Source organism: Nicotiana tabacum, chromosome 10, assembly GCF_000715075.1.
Source record: "Nicotiana tabacum cultivar K326 chromosome 10, ASM71507v2, whole genome shotgun sequence".
Lineage (NCBI taxonomy): Eukaryota > Viridiplantae > Streptophyta > Magnoliopsida > Solanales > Solanaceae > Nicotiana > Nicotiana tabacum.
Window position 1 is genome coordinate 165094014 of NC_134089.1, and position 27896 is coordinate 165121909.

Below are 27896 nucleotides of genomic sequence, written 5' to 3' on the forward strand. Positions count from 1 at the left end.
AAAAAAACTAGGTTGTATGCTTATTAATAGTCCGTTTGGGTGAAGCTTCTAAAATTAGCTTATTTTGAGAAGCGTTTTTCTCAAAAATATTTTTCAAAAAAGTGTTTTTGGTGAGAAGCAATCTGTGTTTAGTAAAAAAAAAAGAAAAACTTGGCCAAACAAATTATAAGTGAGCCTAGTTCTTTCATTAATATTGTGAAAGTAGAGCAGTTATTTCCGAAAAACCTACAAAGAGTATAATTAAAAATAGGGGCGGAAGGAGGGTGTTATCTACGAGTTCAGACGAACCCAGTAACTTTTTGCTTAGACGTTGTAGTTGTACTGAAAAATCTATTAAATATGTATAAACACTTAATTGCGAACCCATTAACTAACGAGTTATTGGTTCAATTATAACCGCAGAACCCATAAACTTTAAATCCTAGCTCCGTATCTCATTAAAATTCGGTGGTTTCCGCGGAACCCATAAATTTGGCATATGCATATCGCCGAAATTTTGCAGCTCATCTCCACGTGTCAATCATTCTCTTAAAACCAAGCGCCACGATCGGCACACATGTTTCCGTCCAAGAAACATTACTCAAAAATAGTCAAAATTCACAACCTTACGTGTCCTTCATTTTCTCAACCCACGTTTACCCTCCCCTAAATATAAAAGACTCAACATGCCTCAACGCGGAAAATAGAATCAATTCTCTCTAAAAAATAAAATCACAATTTTGCTAAAATGGTGAGACCTAAAGGAAATAAAGAGAAAAAAGATAACGGGGATCGTTACAAAGGTGTAAGGATGAGGAAATGGGGAAAATGGGTAGCAGAAGTACGGCAACCAAAGAGCCGTGACAGAATATGGTTAGGATCTTACGATACGGCGGAGGAAGCGGCGAGAGCTTACGATGCGGCGGTCGTTTGCTTACGTGGACCATCGGCGACGATTAATTTTCCAAATGATCCTCCACTTATTCCGTCGTCAGCGCCTAATTGTGATCAGCCGCAATTGTCGCCGTCGCAAATTCAAGTGGCGGCGTCGAGACATGCGCGTAGGGTTTGTGAATCAGCTGTTGTAGATTCTAGATTACCAGCTGTGGAAACTGTGTTTTTTAGAGATAATAATAATTCAGAGTTTGGTTGTTCTTCTTATGTGGATTGCTATAATTTGGCTACCACGGATAAAACAAGTACCGGAGATGGTGAAGTTTTGCATGATGATTTATTTGATAGTGCTAGAATGTGGACTTTCTGAATTAAAAAAAGAAAAAAGAGTATTTCGGTGCACAAAGTATCTCGCGTTTATGTTGGGTTCGGAAAAAAGCCGCACCTCACCTCGGGCTCACCTCGGGAGCTGTGATATACAGTTTGGCTGTTTTGCTGGCTTGAATCCATGACTGTTTCCGTAGCTCGAACACTATAGTTAGACAACTATTAGTGTACTTTCTGATTAGTAGTAGGATTAATTAAGCACCTTCTCATCAACTTTTAGTTCCAACTTTTACTAAATTTGTTGCTTATTAGGTTTATGGGTACTCTGTTGTCTACTGGACTAGATAAATTCATTTTACCTTGCAAAATCTAAGTAAAATATTTTGCGAGGTCTTGGCAAGCTACCACTCTCTCTGTTCTCAAATTTATGTGAACGACTGGACACATATTTTAAAAAAATAATTTTTTTTTAAATTTGTGATCCTGAGTTAAAAAAGGCTCACAGTATTTATGTGGTTATAATTTTTTTATAATTTTTTTTATTAATGATAGAATTGTAAGTTTAAGTATTTATGTGGTTATAATTTTTTTATAATTTTTTTTATTAATGATAGAATTGTAAGTTTAAGTTAAATTGTTTTCAAATTTAGAAAGGTTTAATTGGAGCAGAGGGAGTACTTTGTATCACTTGTAATTGTCTCCACTTGTTTACCTTTAAATTCCTTTTAATTTTCCGATGTCTCATCTTATTTTCAGTTATATAATGGCATTGTTTGTTTCTTTTTGTGTTATGAAATATAACTCAAAGTAATAATATTGAATAAGGAAATAAAGTAATTTAATAAAACATGAGTAAGAAATGGAGATAGAGAGAAGGAAGATATTTTCTTCTTCAATTGTGTGTATTTTTCTATCTATTACAAGACCTTTATATAGGCATAAAAAGTGAAGAAAATATGTCATGGAATATGTTATTGAATATACAAAATATGTCATTAAACATTTGAGATGAAAATTATGGAATAAGAGTAAACATTCACCATAGTGTGATATTTATCATAACGCTCCCCCTTGGATGTCCAAAGATAATGTGTCTCGTTAAAACCTTACTAGGAAAAAATCCTATGAGAATTTTTTTTAGTGAAGGTAAAAGAGTACACATGTTTAGAAATATGCCTTTTGGTTGCCTCGTTAAAAACCTTGCAAGGAAAACCCAGTGGGACAAAATTTTGTAAGGGAAAAAAAGTACAACGCATATTAACTCCCCCTGATGAGAGCATCAATTCACATCCTTGATCATTCACATCCCAATCTTGTACACTAATTTCTCGAAGGTTGACGTCGGTAGAGATTTGGTGAACAAATCAGCCATATTATCACTTGAAAAAATCTGTTGCATATTGATATCACCATTTTTGAAGATCATGTATGGAAAATAACTTTGGTGAAATGTGATTTGTCCTAACTCCTTTTATGAATCCTCTCTTCAATTGGACTATGCATGTTGTATTGTCTTCATACAAAATTGTGGGTAATTTGTAACACTTCAAATCACATTTTTCTTGAATAAGATGTATTATAGACATCAATCATACACATTCTCGACTTTCTTCATAAATAACAATTATCTCAGCATGATTAGATGAAGTATCCACGATTGATTGCATAGTCGATTGCCAAGATATGGCAGTGCCTCCACATGTAACACATATCATGTTTGAGATCAAGCTTTGTGTGTGTTAGATAAATACCCCGTATCAGCATAACTAACAAGATTGGGATTGCAATCATTGCCATAAAATAAGCCCACATCGGTAGTCCTTTTTAGATAACACAATATGTTTTTGATTTCATTCAATTGTCTCCTTGTAGGAGCAGAGCTATATCTTGCTAAAACATTAACTGAAAAAGTTATGTCACGCCTTGTAGTGTTAGCAAGATACATTAGTGCATCAATTGCACTAAGATATGGTACTTTAGGATCAAGAAGTTCTTTATTATTTTTATGAGGTCAGAATGAATATTTATTTATATCGAATGATCACACAACCATCGGGGTACTCAATGGATGTACTTTATCCATATAGAATCGCTTTAAAATATTTTCAGTGTATGTTAATTGATGGACAAAAATTTCATCTTTCATATACTCAATTTGTAAACCAAGATGAAATTTTGTCTTTCTAAGATCTTTCATTTCAAATTCTTTCTTTAAACAGTCTACTGTTTTATGAAGCTCCCCGAGAGTTCTAATGATATTTGAATCATCAACATACACGGCGATTATAACAAATTCAAATCCGGATCCTTTTACAAGGACAAAATTGAATTATTCTTGTACCCTTCTTTCAACAAGTATTTTTTCGGGCGATTATACCACATGCGCCCTGATTGTTTCAATTCGTATAAGGATTATTAAAGCTTTATTTAACAAATTTCTTGGGAACCATAATATGCTTTAGAACAATTTAAATCCGTCAATGATTTCCATTATACGCATATCAAGTTTTTCATATATTGCCAGATTAAAACTTGAAATGACTATATCCATCATAAGAGAATATGTCTCCATATAATCAATGTGAGGATATTTACTAATTTTCTTTGCCACAAGTCGTCTTTATGTCTATCAACTTGAACTTTTCGCACAAGAACACATTTATACCTCAATTGACTTTATACTTTCAGGTGTTGGACTATCCGTCCAACTTCACATTTTAAAGTGAAGTCAATTTCATTGAGTATTTTTTATTTGGCCAATCTTTTTTTCCGTCCAAATTTCATGACAGATTTGAGCTCAATATCCTCGTCAATATTAATAATATTGAGCGCTACATTATATTAACAATATCGTCGACGATCATTTTATGTCGGTTCCATTATTACCCAATAAAGACATAACTTATTGAGATCTCTTTATCTCATTATTTTCAGGTACCTGAGCCTCTCCTATGAGGTCTTGTGAAGTGTTATGTCGTGGTGCTCTTCTAGAGCACTTGCCTTCTTAGTATGAACATTTTGAATATTTGCCCCTCTCCTTCTTCAAGGAGTTTTATCTTTGGAACCGATTGGTCTGTTACGCTTCATGCGTGCCATAGACTCTGTCCCTCATGGACTTTATTCTATTTGGAGCATTAGCAGCTGAAATATGACATTTAGCTTTGGGTCAACAAATGCGTCTGACAATAATTTGCAAATGAATTGTCACTTGAACTTAAGTTTATCTTTTCTTGTACGAGGATCTATATGCATTCATAATAATTCATTTCACGTATCACTTTCTCAGCTGCCCATTTTCTCCCCCTAATGTTGGGATCACCAACACATTTCCCAACCATCTTTGGGAACTCATCTTTGTGCATTTTGGTGGCATAATTAAATCATATAGCACATCCATATTTCTATATAGAAATTATTTGGTTCCTGACCCTGAACCGATTGTGATAGGGAGAAATTTTTATAACTTGGCTAGATGCGTACAAGTGCTGCTGTATATTAAATAATACATCTCATACCAAATTTTATTTTTGGGAGTTTTGTTCTCATAACCAATGATTTAGCTATAATTGGAGGCATACAATTTCTGCTAAACCAACTTGGATTTAAACCAGTATTATTAAGATAAATCATCATAATTTATATTCTGGAATTGTGCTCTAATAACTTGAGCAAGCAATCTTGCAAAAATCAAACTGCAAGTTGATAACAAATGCACATGTGACCATAGAATAGATGCATCTATTAAAATCATATAATAGTAAACGGTCCACATGCCAGGTGATTGGGACCATATATATATCACCTTTTATTCCTTCCAGAAATCAAGGGATTCAATCCCAACCTTTAACTGGTATATCATGAGAATAAGCAGCGCAAGAGAATTCTTGAAGAACCGAGATGGTCAACCGGTCATGCCAATTAATATTTGTTTTAGTAAACCTCTAGTTTACTTGTGGCATATGATTCCAGCATCATGCTTATAATTGTGTAGTACAAATAGAAAGAAGATCGGGTAACCTTTCATATTTACCCGGTATGATTATAGAAATATGAAGATATTCAATCATTCTTTCATTTATAGTCTCAATATGCCAACCACTTTGACTTATACATTTGAAACTCAAAAAGTTTCTTTTGAGACTTTACAATATCAATGTCATGAATAATTTTATTCATCCGGACAGTAACAAATTAATTTTTCCGGAGCTCTTAATAACTTTTGTACTACAAGATCTTTTGCCACACCATTCATATGATAAATGATTCCTTCACGAACAAAAATATATCATAATAAATTGTCATGGTCAAAATCATCATAAGCAACGTCATTTCTTGCTTTAATTTTGCCTTTAATAACTTTTTATAAGGCATGACAAAATAATTTTTGGCGTACCACATGTACGCGTCCAATGACATATTCATGTAACCACACAATAATATTTATTCTCTTTATTTCACTCAAACCTTCCTCAAAGGTGAGTTGTGTGGTATTCATTCAATCCTACCTTGCATGTCTTTATTCATTACTTTTATCACATATTACCACATTCACCTTTAGGAATGGGTCTGCATTCTTAATGCTTATCACAAGTCACATTCTCTTCAAGGAATGGATCATAATCAGCGATGTGCTTCATACCAATTTGATGGTAAACATTGCCTTCACATTTTGAAGGACTATTTTGAGAACCTTTATTATTCTCCTTTTATAATCATTGTGATGATTATTATTATTTGGAACGCTCACGTTCATTGTTCAACCACTTGTCTTCATTTAGACTTATTATGCACTGCTACCACATTCACTTCAAGCATGGAGCTAATCAAGTGGGACAATCTTCATGCCTTTTCATGAAAATATATTATTTTTCTTTAGTCATCATTATATCATCAATATGGTACACTGGGGCTCAAATCCAATGTCTTACCAATATAAAGGCATGTTAGGCCATAATAAATTTAGACTCAAACCCAACTCTTATCATTATGGAGCATCAGGACTTGATCCTGATGTCTTACCCTCAATCAATGGCATAATAGGCTAAACAATATTGAGATTCATTCTCAAGCCTTAATTTCAATCACATGCCAATAAAGTTGTACACAACTAATATGCAACTTAACAAATCAAATTTATTTTCTTAAATAAGTGTACAAATCTAAAATCAACATAAAGCTTTATCAATTATTTGTAACATCTATATGAAATATAACTGTTTGTAGTCAGAATATTTCTTCTAAATTCTATTAGAGTTTAAATGGATCATAAAATCATTGTCATAATATTTATTGAGCCTCTCTCAAAAATATTATTGTTTTCGGGTATACCCTACCTATTGGATTTGATTTAACGCCATGACTTTTCTTCACTCAATTCAACCAAGCAATTAGTGAATAAATTTATCAAAAGTACACCATATAGGTAACAACATATATATATATATATATATATATATATATATATATATATATATATATATATATATATATATATATATATATATATATAGTACTAATACATAAATCAACATTTATATTACCTGAAAAGTGACATTATAGGTAACAACTTACTAGTTGTAGATTGCGCATCATTCATATAAAATACTTGAAAATTTACATGTGGTCTTTGATGCAATAAGTCTACTTCAAGATGAAAGTGATATGACCAGAACATTAAGGAAAATGATGTATCAAATAAAATAATAGTATTATTAGTTACCATGCACTTTTGTGGAAACTAAGTATTATGCTCTCTAGAAAAATAAAAAGATATAGTCATCGCCCTCATTTATGATATTTCCAAATTTTTTTTTGATATGAATGCCTTTTATTGTCAAAGTTAATAATTCTCATTTATGTCCTGATCATTAAGATGGTTTTCTTTTATATATCAGTTGAGGACCGCTTCCAATTGATAACAATTATCATAAATAAAGGGGGAAAATCACCATCCAAGGTGACATCAAAGTCTAGCCAAATTCTCAGCAATAATCAACAACTCAAAGAAACAAAGGAGTAGTAAATATGCATTGCATACTCTTTATACGTTCACAATCTTGTTGCTATTAGGCATATATAATTTTATTTTGATCAAGACAGGAATCTAACAATCCAAATAATTCATACCACTAGGCTTATAAATGAAAAGTATAATTGTTGTGATGCGGGCAAAGTTAATATTTCAACGTTAGGATGAATTACAAAAATTTGGCTAAACATGGTATGATCAGTAATCACTACAACATTATGCATTTATAGCTACGAATTCTCAGCTACGAATATAAAATTTGTGGCTATTAATAGCCATAAAAATTAGAGTTTCGTGGCTATTCACAAATTGCTAAAATTTCTTAGCTACAAAAATTAAATTGGCAAAGCTAATTCCTCATTTTTGCTATAATTAATTTATGTCGTGGCAATAACTGCCTAAATAGCTACAAATTTATTGCTACACTAAAATTTTGTAGCTAATTATTAGTTTTTGCCACATATTTGAACTACTGTAGCAATAATAATCTTTTAGCCATGACAAATTATGTCAAATAAAATATTGAATATTTTTGCTTCAAGTTATAAAAAGCATGGCAATAGTGGGGTCAATAGCTACGATGGAATATCATGGCAAAATAATATAGCCACGAATTTATATAGCTACAATAAGTATTGTAGCTAATTCTAATTTTTTGCTATGCATTTGATATCACAGTAGCTATTGTAATATTTTAGCCACAATATATTTGTTTGCACATATTTTATAGCTAAAAGAATAGTCTTGCTTCAATTTTCAAATCTCGTAGCAATTGTTGGGACATAATAGCTACATTTATTTGTCATAGTAGCTACATGTATTACAGATTCGTGTTGAAACCGTGATGTGCTAAATTTATATACAACATGGAATCTACATGGTCCAAAGATGCTGAAAACAATTCATACATAATTACAAAGGTGGCTTACTGTGGGAGTAAAACAATGCCACCATTGAAGAATTAACATCAATATATATAGTTGCTCATGCGTGCTATACATATTTTAATCTTAAACTAGTAATCTTTTAGTTGTGTTTCTACCAAAAAATCTGGTGTGTCGTGTTGCTCTTTTCCTTGGAAGAAATCTTAAAAAACCATGTCTTGGGTGCTCAAACTTGCGATGCGACACTCTTCTTATCTTACCTGTAATAGCTGGAAAAGAAAAGGCTAAGTGGCCTCAACCTTAAAGGAGTATCATAAGCCAACCACCTAAAGAGTACTCCCTTTAGCTTAGTGTGAGAAAAACATTATTTCAAGTAAGACAGAAAATTAGTTTTTACTTTTTCACAACATACAACTGGAATCTCCACACAAAATAATGTCCTTATAGTAGTTTGATAAATGCCAATAACCTACTACAAAAACTGTGTTTACATTAGGAATATAATAACACACATATTAGTAATCTTAAACTAATAATACACTACTCTAAAATCTGGAAAGTAAAAATGTCTGCTCTGGGTTTAAATTGATGATTTTGAAATTCTGATTGAAACCACCCCAGAAAAGGAACTAGAGTTAACAGAAGCAATCCCATCACAATCTCATAACATCCATCCCATATATTGCCTTGTTAGTCCCTTTATAAGGCATAACATGAATTGAAAATTCGTACTAAATTTCAGTTGTCCATGCCTGGATTCTCATTAAACAAAGAAGCATAAAATTTAACATACTATAATTGGGACGACAAGCAACAAAGCTCAGACCATTAACGGCATTGCCATGAGCACGACTAAAGCTCAAGTATTGAAATTCACAGCTGATCAAATAAGAAAAAGTATCAACATTAATTGAGTGTAACCAAATATGCATCTAAAACTTCTAAATATTTATAGTAACAAATCTTCATCATCGGTTTCAGGGTCTGATTCGATGTCTTCAATAATATTATCAGCTAAGGTAACATCAGTCTGATTCGAGTACACAGAACAAGACAAATAGATCAAAACGTTCCTTGCCACCATATATTGGGGCCAAAAGTTATGCAAGACTAAGATACGAAATGGTATGAACACTATAATAATATTTTTAGAACGAATTTAGAAGAATTATATTCATATATTTTATTCTATTATTGATACCGATTATTTTTTTGCAGGAGCAAAAAAATGGAAAATCTCCTTCCCGTGTTGAAGTTTTTATGGAATCTCGCAAGAGAAAAAAAGGAAAACAAGTTGATGCTTTTCAACAAGATGTTATTGTAATGTTGATATATTCTCTTTTCTTTTTATCTCCTTTTTAAAGTATACATTGGTACACATATGTAATTGATTTGCATTATTTGATTGTAGGTTCAATTCGACCAATTTAAAAAGTAGCAAAAAGAAGGAGAAATTTCTTTAAATGATGATGATATCTTCGAAAAAGTTCTTGGGGCTGAAAAAAATGGATATCTTCGTGCATATGGACCCGGAAAAAATATCAGTGAATATTTTGGTGGTAGACCAACAAAAGTACAGCTTATAAAACAACTAGAATTGACCAGAAAAGAAGCAAATGAGCGTGTGAAAGAAGTTAAAAGGGAAGCTAAGGAACAAATTAAAGAAATCAAGAAAGATATGAATGAACAACTAGCACAGATGAGTACACAATGGGAAGAAAAATTACGAATGATACTTGCAACACAAGGTCTACAACAAAATGATGCAATCTAACGGTATGTAACTTAGACTTTTATTAGTATCTTTTTATATTAATAAATTAGTATATATGCGATTCTTTAAGGTAGTATTCATATTAAAAATAAAATTTAATTGTTTTATATAAAAATGCTTCATTGTATCATTTAGTTATTTACTTTTTTTCTATTGTTATTGCAGCTTGTGGAGGACTTATAAAAGCATCAAGGTCACCAGGCACATGAATAATGTTTTTCCTCTTGTCAAAGCTTATTGATATGTTTCAAACGATGTTTTAATATTTGAATTGATATTGTTGAACCTTTGTTAAATCTTTTTACTAATAAATTGCATTTATTACGTAATTGAAGAAGATTTATGCTACATTTGCCTATATGTTTCATTGCCAAAATTTGATTGTTTTCCTAAATAGGCTTTATATGAAATATTGTGGCTAATAATGGTTGTGGAAATTTTTTTAATTAGTAGCAATGAAATTTTTAAATTTGTAGCTACACACACACATATTTCCATATAATAAGAACATGGCTATACATTTTTTCATAGCAAATGAAGAAAATTTATTGCTACAATTTTATGCTTCATGGCAAAATAAAATGGAATCTTAGCTATGGAATTTTGAATTCGTAGCTAAACATATACTCCTACAATTGCCACGCATCAAGAACATGACTATTTATTTTTACTTTCCGTAGCAAATGAATAAAATCTTTTACTATAGTTCTATATATTTCATGGCTAAAAGTATGGAATTTTAGCTACAATATGAAAAGGTTTATGGCAAATGCTTCAATTCATAGCTAGGAATTTTTAAGTTGTAGCTAAAGATGAGTACTATTGCCACGAGACTAGGCTATAGAAATAGCCACAAAATTTGAGTTTGCATAGCAAATAAATTTAGTCTTTTTGCTACGATACAAAATTTCGTAACTACAATATGAAGATTGCTACAAATTTTCTTTGTCGTGGCAAAGGAATAAAATCATTTGCTATAAGTATATTTTTCGTAGCAAAAAGCTTCTACAATCATAGCTACAACACACAAAATTTCTGTAGCAATAAGTATTATTCCTTAGCCACAGACCATGTAAAGTCTGTAGCTAACTTTTAGCTACGCTACATTTTGCTACGAATGCTACGGAAAAAAATATTGTGGTTAAAGTGTTTTGCCACGAAAATTTTCATATTTAGCTACAATATTTTTCATAGCTACAGATGTGTAATGTTGTAGTGAATAGTTTTCACACAAAATCTTGTATATAACCAAAGAGTTAACAACCCAAATTGAAACATATTACCTAGTTATTGCAATTGGCAGCAACACAAACTTTTTTAACTTCGATGAGAAAATCAAATTCAATTATAAGGGTTAAAATTGGTGAGAGACTCGTGCTGATAACGTGTTATGAAATATTACTCAAAATAACAATATGGAACAATGAAATAAAAGCAATTTAGTAAAACATGAACAAGAAATGGAGATAGAGAGAAGGAAGATATTTTCTTCTTCAATTGTGTGTATTTTCCTATCTATTACAAGGCCTTTATATAGACATAAAAAGTGAAGAAAATATATCATGGAATATGTCATTAAACATACAAAATATGTCATTGAATATGTCATTAAGCATTTGAGATGAAGATCATGGAAGAAGAGTAGACATCCACCATAATGTGATATTTATCATAACATTTTGGCAATTTTTAGGTGTTTATAAAGGACAATTATTATAGACTAGGTATGCTTCAGATGTTATTTATTCGATCGCAAATATTTTTAGAATACCTCTAACTGGGGAAATAATCAACTTTAAATAACTTATTGTCAAAACCCTTTTTAAATTAAATATGAATCTATCTTATTGTCATTTGTCACCTCATAGATTGAATATATGTGTAAAGAGAAAACCTTTGTCAAACACCTTGAATTAGTAAATATATAGTTAATCCTTGTGTTGTTGATTTTGTATAGGAGTAAAATTTGAAACTGAACGTCCAAACAAAAGTTTAGGGGCAAAATGTGAAAATATAAGTCTAAACCAAGTTTTCACAACAATTGTTACTTCGTGTGAAACACTTGAAAGTTACTTCCTGTCTCAATTTATGTGCTTGATTCGAAGCATAAGGTTCAAAGTTCTTAGTTTTGGTTATGAAATTAGATTTAAACTTTTTAAGTTTTTAAAATAAAATAAAATATTACAAACAAACTATTATAAGTTATAAATAATTTATATTTTCAAAATATTATAAAATATTTAAGAAATTCTCGGTCAAATATCTACTTCAATTTGTAGATTTCTCAAATAGTATTTTATGGACACATACATTAAAATAGAGAGAGTAGTAGATAGTTAATTCTTCTGGAGTTGATTTTGTATAGGAGAAAATTGAAAGTCCAAACAAATATTTAGGCGCAAAGTGAAAATAGAAGTCTAAACCAAGTTTTCACAACATTTGCTACTTGTCCCAAAGAAACAAATAAAGCATGAACACCATGTCAAATAAAATAAAATGTATAAAGAAAAACGTGGAGGATAAAATTTAAGCTAAATTTCATTACTCTTAAAAAAGAGTTAATTACGCATAAGAATACAATAAATGAAAACGAAAACGAACTATGTAACAGAAAATTCAAACTAATCTACTTGCAACAAAACCATAATGTAGCAACATTATCAACAATTACTATAATTGTTTAAACTTAAATCTAACATACAGCCTCAACAATAAGTCTCTTGGCATTATTTCCACAATTTGTCGATCCAAACACTCCTTCAGATGCTAGCACTGAACATTTCTCTTTTCCAACACATTCTTTTTCAATAATAGAAACAGCATTATCCTCACTTGAACAGCTACCTTTGTCAAAAGAGCCACAAATTCCTTCTGTTTCACCAAAATTAGCATAACGAATTGCAGTAATAGCTTTACCATTACATGATAATTCCATAGTTTTATTCTCATATGCACTTCCACAAGCTGTTCCAACTTGAACTGTTTGGAAATTTACAAGTGATGGATTTCCACCAAATTCTTCAAACAAAACCAATGTATTTTCGTCGCTTTTCAAGAACGAACGAGGAACATGGTACCTATAACAAATGGTAAGTAACGTATTATTATTATATCGTCAGTGCATGGAATTTAATTTCTGATTATATAAAAAGATAAGTAAAAAAATTACCATCTTTGAGTAGGTTCACCACAACCAGAAGCACATTTGTCAGGACCATATTTACCACGATAATCACATAAATCAGTAGAGCAACCTTCCTCTTCTGCTAAATAACTTGGCCAATAACGACCTATACTTTCACCATTAATCCATGCATGTCCCTTGCCCAAACCTTGAAAGTCTACAACAACTGGATCATTTCCTAGTGGAGCTTTGAATGTTGTCTAATCCTCCCCAAAAAAAAAAAAAAGTTTTTCAATAAAATTAGATATACAACATCAGTCAAGCCTCTCTATATGGCTAGGAAAAGTAAACAATGAATATGACCAGTTATTTGTATAAAAATCCCTTCATTTTTGGCTGATACAGAGAAAATTATTGTTATAGAAATTACATAATATAAGATAAAATGTTATTATTGAAAAATGATTGTTATAGAGAGGTTTGACCGTATATATAAAAAAAAATGAGAAAGAGGTAGAGATAAGATTCTATATGTATGTTACCTTGTACCATGTCATCATTCTATTGATTTGAACTTCTTGAGAGAACCATTGTCCATTCTCAAACTTAGGGTTTCCAGAAAACAGCTTATTGTTAATACCATTCAAATCTACCTTATAAGACCATTTGTGTGAAGACAAATCCTTAATCACACTCTCATCGCCATTCTTTCCAATTATTTCAACTGGACCAGGAATTCCACTTTGTACTGTATCAAAGTGAGCTCCATAATTCTGTTAATTTACCAAAAAAAAAATATATATATATAGTGAACATTAAAAAATAAAAACATTAATTTTTGTTAAGAATATAATACAAAAAGAAACTGTATATACCTGTAATCCAATAGTAGCACTAAGCAATGATATATGATTCCTGCCTGGATTCAATTTAACTTGCTTCTCAAAAACATAGTTGAATATTCCATATGTTGCCCATTGAGAACCTATATAATTTATTTTCATAAAATCAATAGTAAGACTTACCAAAGATCCCAAAAAAAAAAATAAAAAAAATAAAAAAAATAAATAAATAAACTTCTTGATTTCTTACCAAGATATTGGCCATTGACATAAGCATGAAGAATGTGGCCACTGCCATTAACTCGAAGGGTCATATTATCACTCCAGATTGGATCATTCTTGCCAATATAGACACTATTTCATATTTTCAGTATAGCATGTTAGAATGCCGATATAGAAGAACAATTTAGACAGATGGAGTAGCTAATATATAATTAAAATGTGCATAGAAACTTACTTAGTCATGTACCACATGTAGTCACTAACATCATTAGCAACTTTTTGATCAACCAATTCATGAGCAGAAGATCGTCCTCTTCCAAGAACCACAGCTTCATCTACCTTCTCAGGCCTCCATGACCATTGGAGAGAAGCTGGCTCATTTGATTTCTTCACCATTACAGAAGTTTGTGTATTGACCTATACCCAAAAACAAAACAAAAAAATTAATGATAAAAAAATCAAAATAATTTAATTAGCAAGATGTCACCTAATAAATTGGAATGTACTAGAGGTTCTTCTTTGGTGATCTTTATACAAATAGACGGTCAATTTTATTGTTTACTTTCGTAACCAGTATACAGTCAAACCTCTCTATAACAGTCTCATTTATTTTGGTTGTTTAGAGCAAACTTCTGTTATAGAAAACATATATTATAACATAGCATAAACATTGGTTCCATAAAAACTCTTTTATAATGAATAATCGTTATATAGCGGTGCTGTTATGATTGTACATAGCAAATAAACTGATTATATTACCTTGGCTGTGTTGTAAACTTCAGTCTTGCAATCTGGTAGAATACTAACGGACCAAGCTGGGACATTGTATTGAACACCTTTATAATTGATGGTTGCATCTGTGGTCTCATTTGCATTGCTAAAGAAGCAACTTGATTGTCCGTCCAAAGCATAAATAGTGACCTAAATCGCATTTAATTTTAAAAAAATTATTAAGAAAAATATTGTAACTTTTTAATCTACAAATAGGAAAATTTGATAACTTGATCTTATCAATATATATACCGCAACAGAATTTCCAAGATCAGAGTTGGTAATATTTCCACTGGTAAGAGTTTTCTCCATTGAATGTAACACATCATGAAGTTCCTTCAGATGACCATATTTTGGCTGTGCCAAATTTCCTTCAAGATATAAACACAATGCAATTAATTTAACAACGCATTAATATTTTTTTTTAAAAAAGGCAGCAGAAACCCGCGTTTACGCAATATCTTGTATTAGAGAAATTAAATAACTTACCAAACTCGTCAAGTGGTGCATCGTAATCATATGTAGTAGTAATATATGGACCACCAGATGTTCTCCCAAAATTTGTCCCACCATGGTACTGAAATATTAGTTTTAAAACAAATTAACTATTGCTATTGTAACAAATCGAATTAATGCAAAACATAAAAAAACTAATATATTATGAAAAAGTAAATGAACGAAGAAAATATTAAATAGAAGATTAACCATATAATAGTTTTGGAATGTGCCACCAGTTTGGAAAAATCGTGCAACAGCATAAGCAACATCCTCAGCTGTTCTTAAAGGATCTTTGCCACCCCAATTCTTGAACCTTTACAAACATAGACAATTGTGAATATTAATACATTATTAAATTAACAAACAACTTAAAAAATAACCAAAATCAATCCATAAAATAAACTTACCATCCAGTCCAATTTTCAGTCCACATCTTTGGGGTATTCGGATTGCTTGGTGTAAAATCATCGCAGTACCAACCATTGCATGTATTTATCTAGAAACAAACATTATTTTATTACATCAATACATTAAAAAGAAAACAGGAAGATACCAACCAGGTGCAAGAAGTATATTGCGTCCACGCAGGATTCAGGGAGGGGCCAAACCCTAATGAGGTCCAGAGAGGGGCCAAACCCTAATGGGGTCTAGGGAGGAGCCGAAACCTAATGGGGTTTGACGTAGACAATCTACCATGATGCAACCATCAATGACTAATTCCATAATATGAACCCGTCAACTATAGTGAGAAAAGCATCTCGTGTTCACACAAGATCCATGGAAGGACCAAAACCTAATGGGACAACCTACCGTGATGCAAACATTAATGGCTGATCCACAATATGAACTCGTGAAGTATAGAGAGAAAAGCATCTCGCGTTCAAGCAAGGTTCAGGAAGGGTCGGACCCCAAAAAGGTTTGACACAGACAGTCTACCCTGATGCAAGCACCAATAGATGATTCCACAATTCAAACCCGTGAACTATAAAGAGAATTTCGCGTTCACGCAAGGTCCAGGGAATGGCCGAATCCCAATGGGATTTGACATAAACAATTTACATTGATGCAAGTATTAATAGCCGATTCCACAATTCAAACTCGTAAATTATAGGGAAAAAATTACCATGGATTGGGGAACATCAGGTTGTTGGCACATGATCCAAGGAACACCAATATCAAGTGATTGAGCAAAATTAGCACACCAATCAACATAAGCTTTTCCAGCATCTCCATAAGATGTTTGTACGTTTCCATATTCATTCTCAATTTGTGCTAAAATAATTGGACCTCCTTGAGATGCAAATAGCTTCTCTTGTTTCACCATATCAACTATTAACTGAGTAAAATTTTGCATCTCATTCTGTAACAACACCACAACATTTATTTTATGTTAGATATATTCAGGCCATAACCAAAATTTTACATGTAGTAATTTAGTTTAATAATACTCATAACTTTACCATATAAACTTGGTTGGCTGTGCGGAGCTCAACTCCAGGCATATTGTGTAACCATACTGGAAATCCTCTGAATAAATATATACAGATTTATTATAAGTCGATTAAAGAAAATAGTAAATTAAAAAGAAATTACGTACTATCTTATATTAAGAAGAATTTATTACCCATAATTCCATTCAGCACAAACATAAGGTCCAATACGAAGAACGGCATAAAGTCCTTCATCTTGAATTGTTTTCAAAAATCTTATGAGATCTAGATTTCCAGAAAAATCATATTGGCGACGAAGTGGCTCGTGTGCATTCCAAAATACATAGGTTTCAATCGCATCTAATCCACCTTGTTTTGCTTTCTTTATCAAATCTGGCCACATCTACCAAAACCAAACAACATAACATTAAGTTTAAGCGCCAATAATAACAACAACAACAACAACCAAAAAATAAATTAAAAAAAATCAGTGAAATCCCACAAGCGAGATCCTAGGAGGGTAGTATCCCACAAGCGAGATCCTAGGAGGGTAGTATGTATGAAAACCTTACCGCTACCCTAGGGAGATGCGGATGTACATATGTAACACCAAGTTCAACTGAACCAATACTTGCGACGCAAAGTTATATATAAAAATTCACTAAAATTGTAACATATAGTAGGTTTGAACCCATAACTTTAAAAATACAATGAGTTCATGGCAAAAATTCTTTAAATTGAACCCAATCATGTATCCATCTCTGAGGCTAGGAAGGCAGAAAGGATGTTTCCATAGACTCTCGGCTCATAAAACCAAGTTTAAACAAACTTCATAAATAAATAAAAAGTTATAAAGCAAAAACAAACATGCAATCATATATAATAGCCATACAATGATACAATTATATAAATTAGAAAAAAGCTAACGTAATGAAATAGTAAGAAACTAAGGTTTTACTTGAGCAGTGCTCCTAGGGTAATGAATGGAGCCAGATAAAAGAACTCTTCTTTCACCATTAATGGTGATAGCTCGTCCGTCGTGAGAAACTTGATAAGCATGAATGGAACTAATAACGAACAACAAAAAGAGAAAGAAAACACAACTCTTGAAAGAAGCCATAGCGGCAAGAGAAGTGATTTTGAGAAGAAAAACTAAACACTGATTTATGTGTTCTTAGACAGGTATATATAAGAGGTTAAGAAGTTAGAATTTTAGTTGAACTCAAATTTCATTGAAAACCAATGTATATTAGAAAAGGTTGGATTTTAAGAATCTTTTTTTTAATCCTTATCCTAAGTAAAAAGATATTGCTACGTAGTTTAGATAAAACTGGAAACAATTTGAAAGGTATTTTAAAAAATTTAAGCCAAATTGATTTTGGATAAGACAAGTTAAGGAAACAATATTATACCAAACCTCTAAGTTACTATATATATCATGAGAATAAGGAAAGATTATCCTTAATTAATCCTTTTCTCCTTCGAACCTTCCCCTATTAGGACTCTAATTGCTCATTTTTGTAATCTTATCTACTTTCTTGTACTTATCGCAAGTACTTTATACATAGAGAGAAATTAGGATTAACCAGATTTATAATTGTTTAAAAATTAGCCGAAATTTAACTACTTTTCATGCGAAAATAAAATCTAAACAAAACACCTTAGTTAAAATTCGAAAAATTCCTGTATAATGCATGTGCTGGAATTTGAATTTTTTAAATATAAAATTCTAGCATAATGTGATGAAATTCAAAATGTGATGGAATTCCAATATAATATGCTCGAGTTTTATATGCAAGAGTATAATAATCAAGCATATTATGTGGATTATTTTCTTGGTTTAGTTAGATATTTTTGCCCAAATTTTATCTTCGCAATAAATAGTGACTATTTTTAAATTACTTTACAAATACTGATTATTTTTTAATTATCAATCTAAAAAAGGATTTTTTTTTTCTTTCCTATATAATATTTGAAACTTATTATCAAAATTGTCCAAATTTTATATATTATCCGCCCTAAACAAATTTTTCTTACAATTTATATACAATCTATTATTAGTGTCTTAGATGAAGGGATTCTTTGCTTGGGAAAATGCGTAGCTGAAGGGAACGAAGTCCAAATTGTCCTTCCATCTAAATAAGACTCCTTCCAATTGTGTGTTATCTATTTTAAGCCATAATTAGTGCAACTCTTCTCTCTCTTTGCCATAATTATCTATTTTAAGAAAAGAATAATGTATGGTAGAATAACATGCAAATTAAAAATAAATTTCATGCAAATTGAATATAAAATTTGATATATCTACAATAACATACATACAAAAAATAAATTTCATACAACTAATTATACATTATATAATTTATTCACAACTTTTATATATCATTCTTACCTAGTTAAATACAATTACAACATCATACAACTTAAGAACAATTTTCATACAAATTTTGTACAATATGTCTTTTGTACGTATTTTGTATATGATTTGTATATATTTTATATGTGGTGTGTTCTTTTATTTCTTCTTCGAATTTCAATTTGAAAATTCACCCAAATCAAATTTAATACCCAGTACCCTCAAAATCGAAATATAAACTCCATAGAATATTCCTAATCATTTGCAATAACACTCAATCCAAACAAAAACATATTTTTTGAAAATTCGAATTCAAATTCAAAGCTTCAAACTTTTTAATGATTGTCAATGGTGGAGTGTCAAATACCTTCAAAATTTATTTATTGACAATATTCGAACAATCCAGCCAAATAATTAATATAGATCTGTCGCTAGCCCACCATTGGAACATCAACAAGAAACGGGGAAGTCCAGAAAAGCTCAAAATTCTAGCCATGGCAAAATTCAAATCGATAAACATTTAATCCCTTTCTTCGCCATTGTTAATGAAAATAATGAGCTTTAGAAGAAAAAACCTTATAGAATTGGTGTAGAAAGATGGTTGATTTCAAAGGGAGAAAGAGGAAAATCCTTTAGAAAGATTAGGGTTTGTCTGGGTAAGTAGGGAATTGTGAGAATTTTTTGGTACTAAATTAAAAGGCTACAGTTAAAGGATACTCATGTAAAACTAATTAATATATAATTGGTAAAATTGTATATGTATAACACCCCGTAAAATTTTGAAGTATTTTAAGACCATTAAGAAGATTGGAAGAAGCTAATTATATTAATTCGGGTACGAACATGACTAATAATTTGAATGATATCAACTGATCATGATAATATATGTATGAGGTGTATTAAAAATATTTTATGGTCTAAGAAGAGCCCTAAGGCTAAGTAAAATTGAAATTATATGATGGGATAAAGTTTCAAGTGAGTTCGCACAAGACCTAACTTCAAACGAGAATAAATCTCAATATATGAAGAGTATATGGTTTATAACGTAACATATCAACTGAAAGGTCTATGTGTCTAGTTTCTAATTCTGCAAACCATTTTTCATTTGGGGATTTCTACATGAAGTTATGACCGTTTTACTAAAGGATGACAGAACAACTAGGCGAGTCTTGTGTGACCTACACAACATAGCAGCATAGTCTACACACCATTACGTAGGCAAATCTAGAAGCTTCCAATTGAAGAGGAATGGAAGGCCACCCTGCGTAGCTACGTAGGGGGATACACCCCCATCAGACCCATCTTTAAAGTGTAGAAGTAAAGGGTTTAGAGAGAGAAATGATTAGTTCTTCAACTTGAAATGGATTTCTAGAGAGAAGGAGGAGCTCTTCCACTATGGATACTAACACGACCCAAAATTCATTAAGGGTCGTGATGGCGCGGGACACCGTTGCCAGGCAAACCAACACTAAATACTTAATCTGAGTCTCATTTTAATATTTTTGAAACCATAGTTTTCCTTCAATTACATAGTAGAAGATGGAAAATTACAAAGTAAATAATAATGTTTCTAACAATTTCAACGTAAACAACCCATAATTACCCCCAAAATTCGGTGTCACAAATGCATGAACATCAACTAGGAAAAATAAAATAAATACAACATATGTCCGAAAGACACATTTGGACAGGTAGAAAAATACAAATACTTTGAAAGAGACTCTGCTGGCTGCGGATCGTAACATAAGATGCAACTCACTTAAGTTCCTGTATCAACCGCGCCACTGCGCCCACAAGGCCACTAGTATATATGTGCTTGTACAACAAAATGTACAACAAGTGTAGTATAAGTACATAAATAACACGTACCCAGTAAGTATCCAGTCTAACCTCGAAGAAGTAGTAATGAAGGGTCGACTCCGACACTTACCACGAGCTATAAATAAAATGCCAATGATATAATTTGACACAAATTAAATAGAATGGCTATAAGCTCAATATTATGAAGGAAGTAAGCAATTTTTTTGTAATTTAAGAAAATTCTCCAAATTTATTTATCATCATTTTACAATTTATCTCAGGCCAATGAGGCAATATCATTTATTATAAATTTCAAAGCAATCAATTCAATCATGTGCAAATCATGCCGAGGTCGTACGACCTGATCCAACATAAATATTTAAACTATGTGCTCCCGAGGGTCGAATGTCGCGAACCATAAATGCATCTATTTAATCTGCCGAGGTGAATGGCCCGCTACCATGTGAGTAGTGAAACTTTATCCCGCTCGTGGAATATAATTGCGATGTGATTACACATAAATTTTTTAAGTTATTATAATATTCCTCAATTTCATTTCAAAAATACGAAGTTCAAATGAAAAATTTTTAAAATCTTAATTTCCTCATTTTCAGTTCTTTTCAAAACAATTAATATGCAACCTCAATCTTGCTTCTTATCAATGAAAACAATAACCACAAATCAAATAACAATATCGACAAGGCATGATATAAACCTAAAACTACCTGGACATAGGCATAACTAGCAGTTACGTACGGACTCTCGTCACCTCGTGCGTATGTAGCCCCCACAATTAGAAGCACATATTAATTTAGTTCACCTATGGGGTTAATTCCATATTACAAGGTTAGAAAGGAGACTTACCTCGCTCCGAAGTTCCATAACCGGCTCCCAAGCCTTTCCAACAACTCAAACCGATGCCCACCGCTCCAAAACTAGTCAATAAATGTGCAAACCCATAAAAACATACTCTAATACTAACAACAATTCAATGTAAACTGTGACGACCTGACCGGTCATCTTAAAAATTAATGCCCTGATCCCCTATTAACTGCTTTTCTTGTATTTATTTTTGTTATTTTGATTTTCCGAGATATTCGGTTTTGAGTTTCGGAGAGTTTTGGGACACTTAGTCCCTAAATGAGAGCTTAAGTGTTGGAAATTTGACCGTAGTCGGAACAATGTGAAGACAGCCTCGAAATGAAATTCCGATAGTTTCGTTAGCTCTGTTGGGTGATTTTGGGCCTAGGGGCGTGTTCATATTGTGTTTTGGAGGTCCGTAGCTAATTTAGGCTTGAAATGCCAAAAGGTCGAATTTTGAAGTTTCTGATTTGATAGTGAGATTTTGGTCCGATGGTCGGAATGGAATTCCGGAAGTTGGAGTAGCTCCGTAGTATTGAATGTGACGCGTGTGCCAAATTTCAGGTCATTCGGACGAGGTTTGATAGACTTTTTTATCAAAAGCATATTTTTAGAGTTTTGGAGTTCTTAGGCTTGAATTCGTGGTTGATTTGTCGTTTCGATGTTGTTTTAGGTGTTTTAAGAATTGGTATAAGTTTGGACAGGGGTATTGGACTTGTTTGTCCTTTCGGTTGAGGCCCCGGGGGCCTCGAGATGATTTCGGGTGGTTAACGGGAAGTTGAAAAGTTGGAAATTGCAGCTGAAGTCTTTGGGCTGCTGTCATAACCGCATCTGCAGTTGGTAGGCCGTAGATGTAACTACCGCAGATGCGGAGTTGAGCCGCAGAAATTTCACGACCCCAATACCCGGTCGTAATGATGCCTATCATATTACTAGGCAAGCAAACTCAGACCATTAACTACAACAATTTTTTTTATAAAACCATTTTCTAACACATGGTTAAATACCAAAATTTCCATAATAAGCGTTTAAAACATAATTACATATGCGGAAGTCAAATAAACATGAAAACTACACATCCCCAAATATCCGGTGTCACTAGTCTAGAGCCTCTACTACATAACTGACTGTTTGATGCAACATAAGTCTAGAAAATGCGGAAAGAACAAGATAAGAAGGAGAAAACAGGGCCGCGGACGCCATGCAACTACCTTGAAATCTTCGGCAATCTCTGGATCAGCTGAGGACCCTCACTCTGCCGCTCGGGCATCTGGATCTGCACACAAGGTGCAAGGAGTAACGCGGGTACACAAATTCAGTAAGTAACTAAAGTAAATAAGGTCTGAAAGCAGTAACGAGCAGTTAAAAATCATATAACTGAATAAACAACAGGATAACAAATCCATTTCACAGTTTAAAACTAGTTTCGTTGTAAAATTATCAACTTCGGTTTAAACACTTGAAAGCATATACTTAGCAATTTTCCAACAGAGGCTATTTTTAAAAGAAGAGTAAAATCAGTGAAAATGTCATAACTGGGCCCCTCGGGCAAGGTATCACTCAGAACATGGCCTCTCGGGTAGCCTCTCAGTCACTCGTGACTCACTCCTGTCGCTCAGTACTCACTCTCGGCACTCAGGCTCCTTTATATTTCATAATAATAGAAATCATAGTAACCACTGCGGCGTGCAGCCCGATCCATAGTTTATAGTCGACTACGCTCACTGGGGGTGTACTGGCTCCGGAGGGGCTCCTACAACCCAAACGTCATATCGCTGCGGTGCACAACCCGATCCAATATATATATATATCACTGCGGCGTACAACTCGATCCAATATACATGTCGCTGCGATGTGCAACTCGATCCATATAAGTATCGTTGCGGCGTGCAACCTGATCCATAATATATACATATAATATTCTTACTATTAGGTTCTCAACCTCTCTCAGTCATTAACCTCAGAGCCTCTCGGGCACAACAATAGAAATTAGGGAACTCAGCCCAAACAATCGTCACAATTAGAAGTAGGGTGATAAAACTAGTTTTAAACATTTAAACATGTAAAACATGACTAAGGATATGCTTTCAATAAGTAAAGTGAGGAAAAACAGTAAAAGTGCCCCTAAGGGTCTCAACAGGTCGGTACAAGGCCTCAAACATGGCATACAACCCATAATATAGTATAAATGACTAAAGTACGAAATAATATAAGATTCCAAATCATATACGCGACTTAATAGTCGCTACGGAACGGGCCAAGTCACAATCCCTACCGGTGCACGCCCACATGCTCGTCACCTAGCATGTACGTCACCGCATTTATCAAAACAAGTCAAATACCGGGGTTTGTACCCTCACTTCTAGATTTACAATGGTTACTTACCTCAAATCGGTGAAAATACTACTCCGCGATGCCTTTGCCCCTCGAATCAGCCTCCACTCGCGTCGAATCTATCCAAAATCAGAATCACGGCGTCAAAATATGTAAGGGAACGAAGCCCAAGCAAAAACAATCAAATAATACTAAAAATCCCGAAATTGCCAAAACCCGACCCTGGGCCCACGTCTCGGAATTCGATAATTTTTACATCAATAGATTCCTCATCTCCCCACAAGTTCATACATATCAAAAGTTCTGAAATCCGGCCTCAAATGCTCCTTCAAATCCTCAAGCAAAGATCTATGTTTCAAAGCCCCAGTTTCCCCAATTTCACCCTTAATTTCCATAATTTCTAGCCCTAATCCGTGAAATAATGGCATAGGAACGCGTTTTTGGTCCAAATTCCTTACCTCAATGAAGTTCCCTTGAAATTCCTCTTTCAATTCGTTCAAAAAGCTCCAAAGCCGAAGTCAAAAATGGTGAAATAACTCAAATTCGCAAAGGCCACAATTTATACCTTCTGCCAAGACATTTTCGCATCTGCGGCACAATACCCACTTCTGCAGTACCGCATATGCGGCCATATTACCGCTTCTGCAGTTCTTCACTTAACGGACCAAAATCGCACCTGCGCTCAACATTCCGCACCTGCGGCTTCGCAGTTGCGGTCCCACAACCGCATCTGTGGTTCCTGACAACTCCTCAATAGTCCACTTCTGCGGCTCCTCTTCTGCATGTGCGGTGTCGCACCTGTGGTCCCCAATCCGCAGGTGCAGAAATACCAGAAGCAGCAAGGTTCAGCAGCTGCAACAAGTCTCAAACCTTTTCGTCAACCATCCGAAATCACCCCGAGGCCCCCAGAACCTCAACCAAAGGCACCAACATATCCCAAAACCTTATTCAAACTTGTACCAATCTTCCAAACACCTCAAACAACATCAAATCAATCAAAACACATCGGATTCAAGCCTAATTTTCCAAAAATTTCTAAATTTCGCTTTTAATAAAAAACCCAACCAAACCACGTCCGAATGACCTGAAATTTTGCACACACATCCCAAATGACACAACGGAACTACTGCAACTCTTAGAATTCTATTCCGACCCATATATCACAATCTCTCCTACCAATCGGAAATCGACAAAATATCAACTTCGTCAATTCAAGCCTAAATCTAATCCGAACCTCCAAAACTCATTCCGATCACGCTTCCAAGTCGTAAATTTCCTATCGAAGCTAATCAAACCATCATAACTCACATCCGAGCCCTCTAACACGTAAGTCAACATCCACTTAACGTTTCCAACTTAACCTCTAACTCAGTCTCCTAGGTAGCCTCCTCCACGGGCCGACCTCTCCACTGCACTTTCACTGAAGCTATATCCTTTGACCTCAACTTTTGAACCTAACGACCCAAAATAGCTACTGGCTCCACATCATAGGTCAAATCATCATCCAATCGGACCTTTCTGAAATCCAGAACATGAGATGGATCCCCAATATACTTCCGGAGCATAGAAACATGAAATACCAGATGTACACTCGACAAGCTGGGTGGCAAAACAAGCTCATAAGCCACTTCCCCAATCCTCCAAAGCACCTCAAAAGGCCCAATGAAGTGAGGACTCAATTTCCCTTTCTTCCCAAATATCATAACACCTTTCATGGGTGAAACCTTCAATAGAACCTTCTCGTCAACCATGGAGGACACATCCCGAACCTTTCTATCAGCATATCTCTTTTGCCTTGATTGTGCTGTACGAAGCCTCTCCTGAATCAGCTTCACCTTTTCTAAGGCATCCTGCACCAAGTCTGTCCCCAATAGCCTAGCCTCACCGGGCTCGAACCAACCAACTGGAGATCTACACCGCCTCCCATACAAAGCCTCATATGGAGCCATCTGAATACTTGACTGGTAGCTGTTGTTATAAACAAACTCTGCATGCGGTAGAAACTGATCCCATGACCCTGTTAAATCAATGACATAAGCACGCAACATATCCTCCAATATCTGAATAGTACGCTCGGACTGCCCGTCCGTCTGAGGGTGAAAAGCTGTGCTCAACTCAACCTGAGTACCCAACTCTCGCTGCACAGACCTCCAAAATTGCGAAGTAAACTGAGTGCCCCTATCTAAAATAATAGAAACTGGGACACCATGCAAACGAACAATCTCCCAGATATAGATTTCTACCAACCGCTCTGAAGAATAGGTAGTACATACAGGAATAAAGTGCGCGGACTTGGTCAGCCGATCCACAATCACCCAAATAGAATCAAACTTCCTCAAAGTCCGTGGAAGTCCAACTACAAAGTCCATAGTTATCCTCTCCCACTTCCACTCTGGAATATATATCCACTGAAGCAAGCCACCTGGTCTCTGATGCTCGTATTTCACCTGCTGATAATTGAGACACCGAGCTACAAATCCCATAATGTCTTTCTTCATTCTTCTCCACCAATAATGCTATCTCAGATCCTGATTTATCTTCGGGGCACCCGGATGAATGGAATATCACGAGCTATGGGCCTCCTCCAAAATCAACTCCCGATGCCCATCCACATTGGGCATGCAAATCCGACCCTACATCCTCAACACCCCATCATCACCTATAGTCACATCTCTGGCATCATCATGCTGAACTCTGTCCTTAAGTACAAGCAAATGCGAATCATCATACTGGTGTTTCCTCATATAAGGAAGACCGAGAAACTACGCAAGCCAATACCAGACTAGGCTCTGAAAAATCTAACCTCACGAACCGATTGGCCAAGGCCTAAACATCAACTGCAAGAGGTCTCTCCCCAACCAGAATATATGCCAAACTCCCCATACTCACCGTCTTTCAGCTCAAAGCATTGACCACCACATTGGCCTTCCCCGGATGGTACAATATAGTGATATCATAATCCTTAAGCAACTCCAACTACCTCCGCTGCCTCAAATTGAGATCCTTCTACTTGAACAAGTGCTGGAGGCTACGATGATCAGTAAACACCTCACAAGACACACCATACAAGTAATGCCTCCAAATTTTCAACACGTGAACTATGACAGCCAACTTCAAATCATGAACGGGGTAGTTCTTCTCATGGGTCTTCAACTGATGAGAAGCATAAGAAATAACTCTACCCTCCTGCATCAATACACAACCAATGCCAACTCTCGAAGCATCACAATACACGGTATATGAACCTGAAGCCGATGGCAAAACTAACACTGGAGCTGTGGTTAAAGCTGTCTTGAGCTTTTGAAAGCTCTCCTCACACTCGTCCGACCATACAAATGAAGCACCCTTCTGAGTTAACTTGGCCAAGGGCGATGCGATAGATGAGAACCCCTGAACAAACCAGCGATAATAGCCTACCAAACCAAGAAAGCTACGAATCTCTGTGGCTGAAGACGGTCTGGGCCAACTCTGAACCGTCTCTATTTTGTTTGGATCAACCTGAATACCCTCGCTGGACACCACGTGCCCCAATAAAGCCACTGAACTGAGCCAAAACTCACACTTGGAGAATTTTGCATAAAGCTTCTCCTCCCTCAATCTCTGCAACACAACTCTCAAATGCTCTGCGTGCTCTTCCTGACTGTGCGAATACACTAGAATATCATCGATGAAGACTATGACAAACGAATCGAGATAAGGTCGGAACACGCTATTTATCAAATGCATGAACGCTGCTGGGGCATTGGTCAGCCCAAAAGACATCACCAAGAAC

General features: G+C 34.2%; 2 protein-coding genes across 2 annotated transcripts; one reads left to right on the top strand and one right to left on the bottom strand.

The window, feature by feature from the left end:
• The first annotated feature begins 727 nt into the window (after positions 1 to 727).
• LOC107831280 (ethylene-responsive transcription factor ERF016-like) lies at positions 728 to 1243 on the top strand. The gene has a single exon (XM_016659037.2). It carries the CDS (start codon positions 728 to 730, stop codon positions 1241 to 1243), a length of 516 nt encoding a protein of 171 aa, XP_016514523.1.
• An 11300-nt stretch (positions 1244 to 12543) lies between these two features.
• Positions 12544 to 17920, bottom strand: LOC107806241 (beta-galactosidase 15-like). The gene is made up of 15 exons (XM_016630367.2): positions 17732 to 17920; positions 16968 to 17176; positions 16804 to 16870; positions 16467 to 16703; positions 15751 to 15839; positions 15551 to 15656; positions 15335 to 15422; positions 15098 to 15216; positions 14834 to 14995; positions 14310 to 14491; positions 14103 to 14206; positions 13886 to 13995; positions 13553 to 13783; positions 13056 to 13270; positions 12544 to 12963 (listed from the first exon to the last, which is right to left on the bottom strand). The coding sequence occupies exons 1-15, from the start codon at positions 17891 to 17893 to the stop codon at positions 12579 to 12581; spliced, it is 2466 nt and encodes an 821-aa protein (XP_016485853.1). The 5' UTR covers positions 17894 to 17920; the 3' UTR covers positions 12544 to 12578.
• Between the last annotated feature and the right edge of the window lie 9976 nt (positions 17921 to 27896).

Coding starts and splice junctions, on each gene's coding strand:
- LOC107831280 (XM_016659037.2), top strand. CDS start 728: ATGGTGAGACCTAAAGGAAATAAAGAGAAAAAAGATAACGGGGATCGT.
- LOC107806241 (XM_016630367.2), bottom strand. CDS start 17,893: ATGGCTTCTTTCAAGAGTTGTGTTTTCTTTCTCTTTTTGTTGTTCGTT. Junction 15,657..15,750: donor ACTGAAAATTGGACTGGATG/GTAAGTTTATTT, acceptor ATGTTTGTAAAG/GTTCAAGAATTGGGGTGGCA. Junction 14,996..15,097: donor ATCTTGGAAATTCTGTTGCG/GTATATATATTG, acceptor AATGCGATTTAG/GTCACTATTTATGCTTTGGA.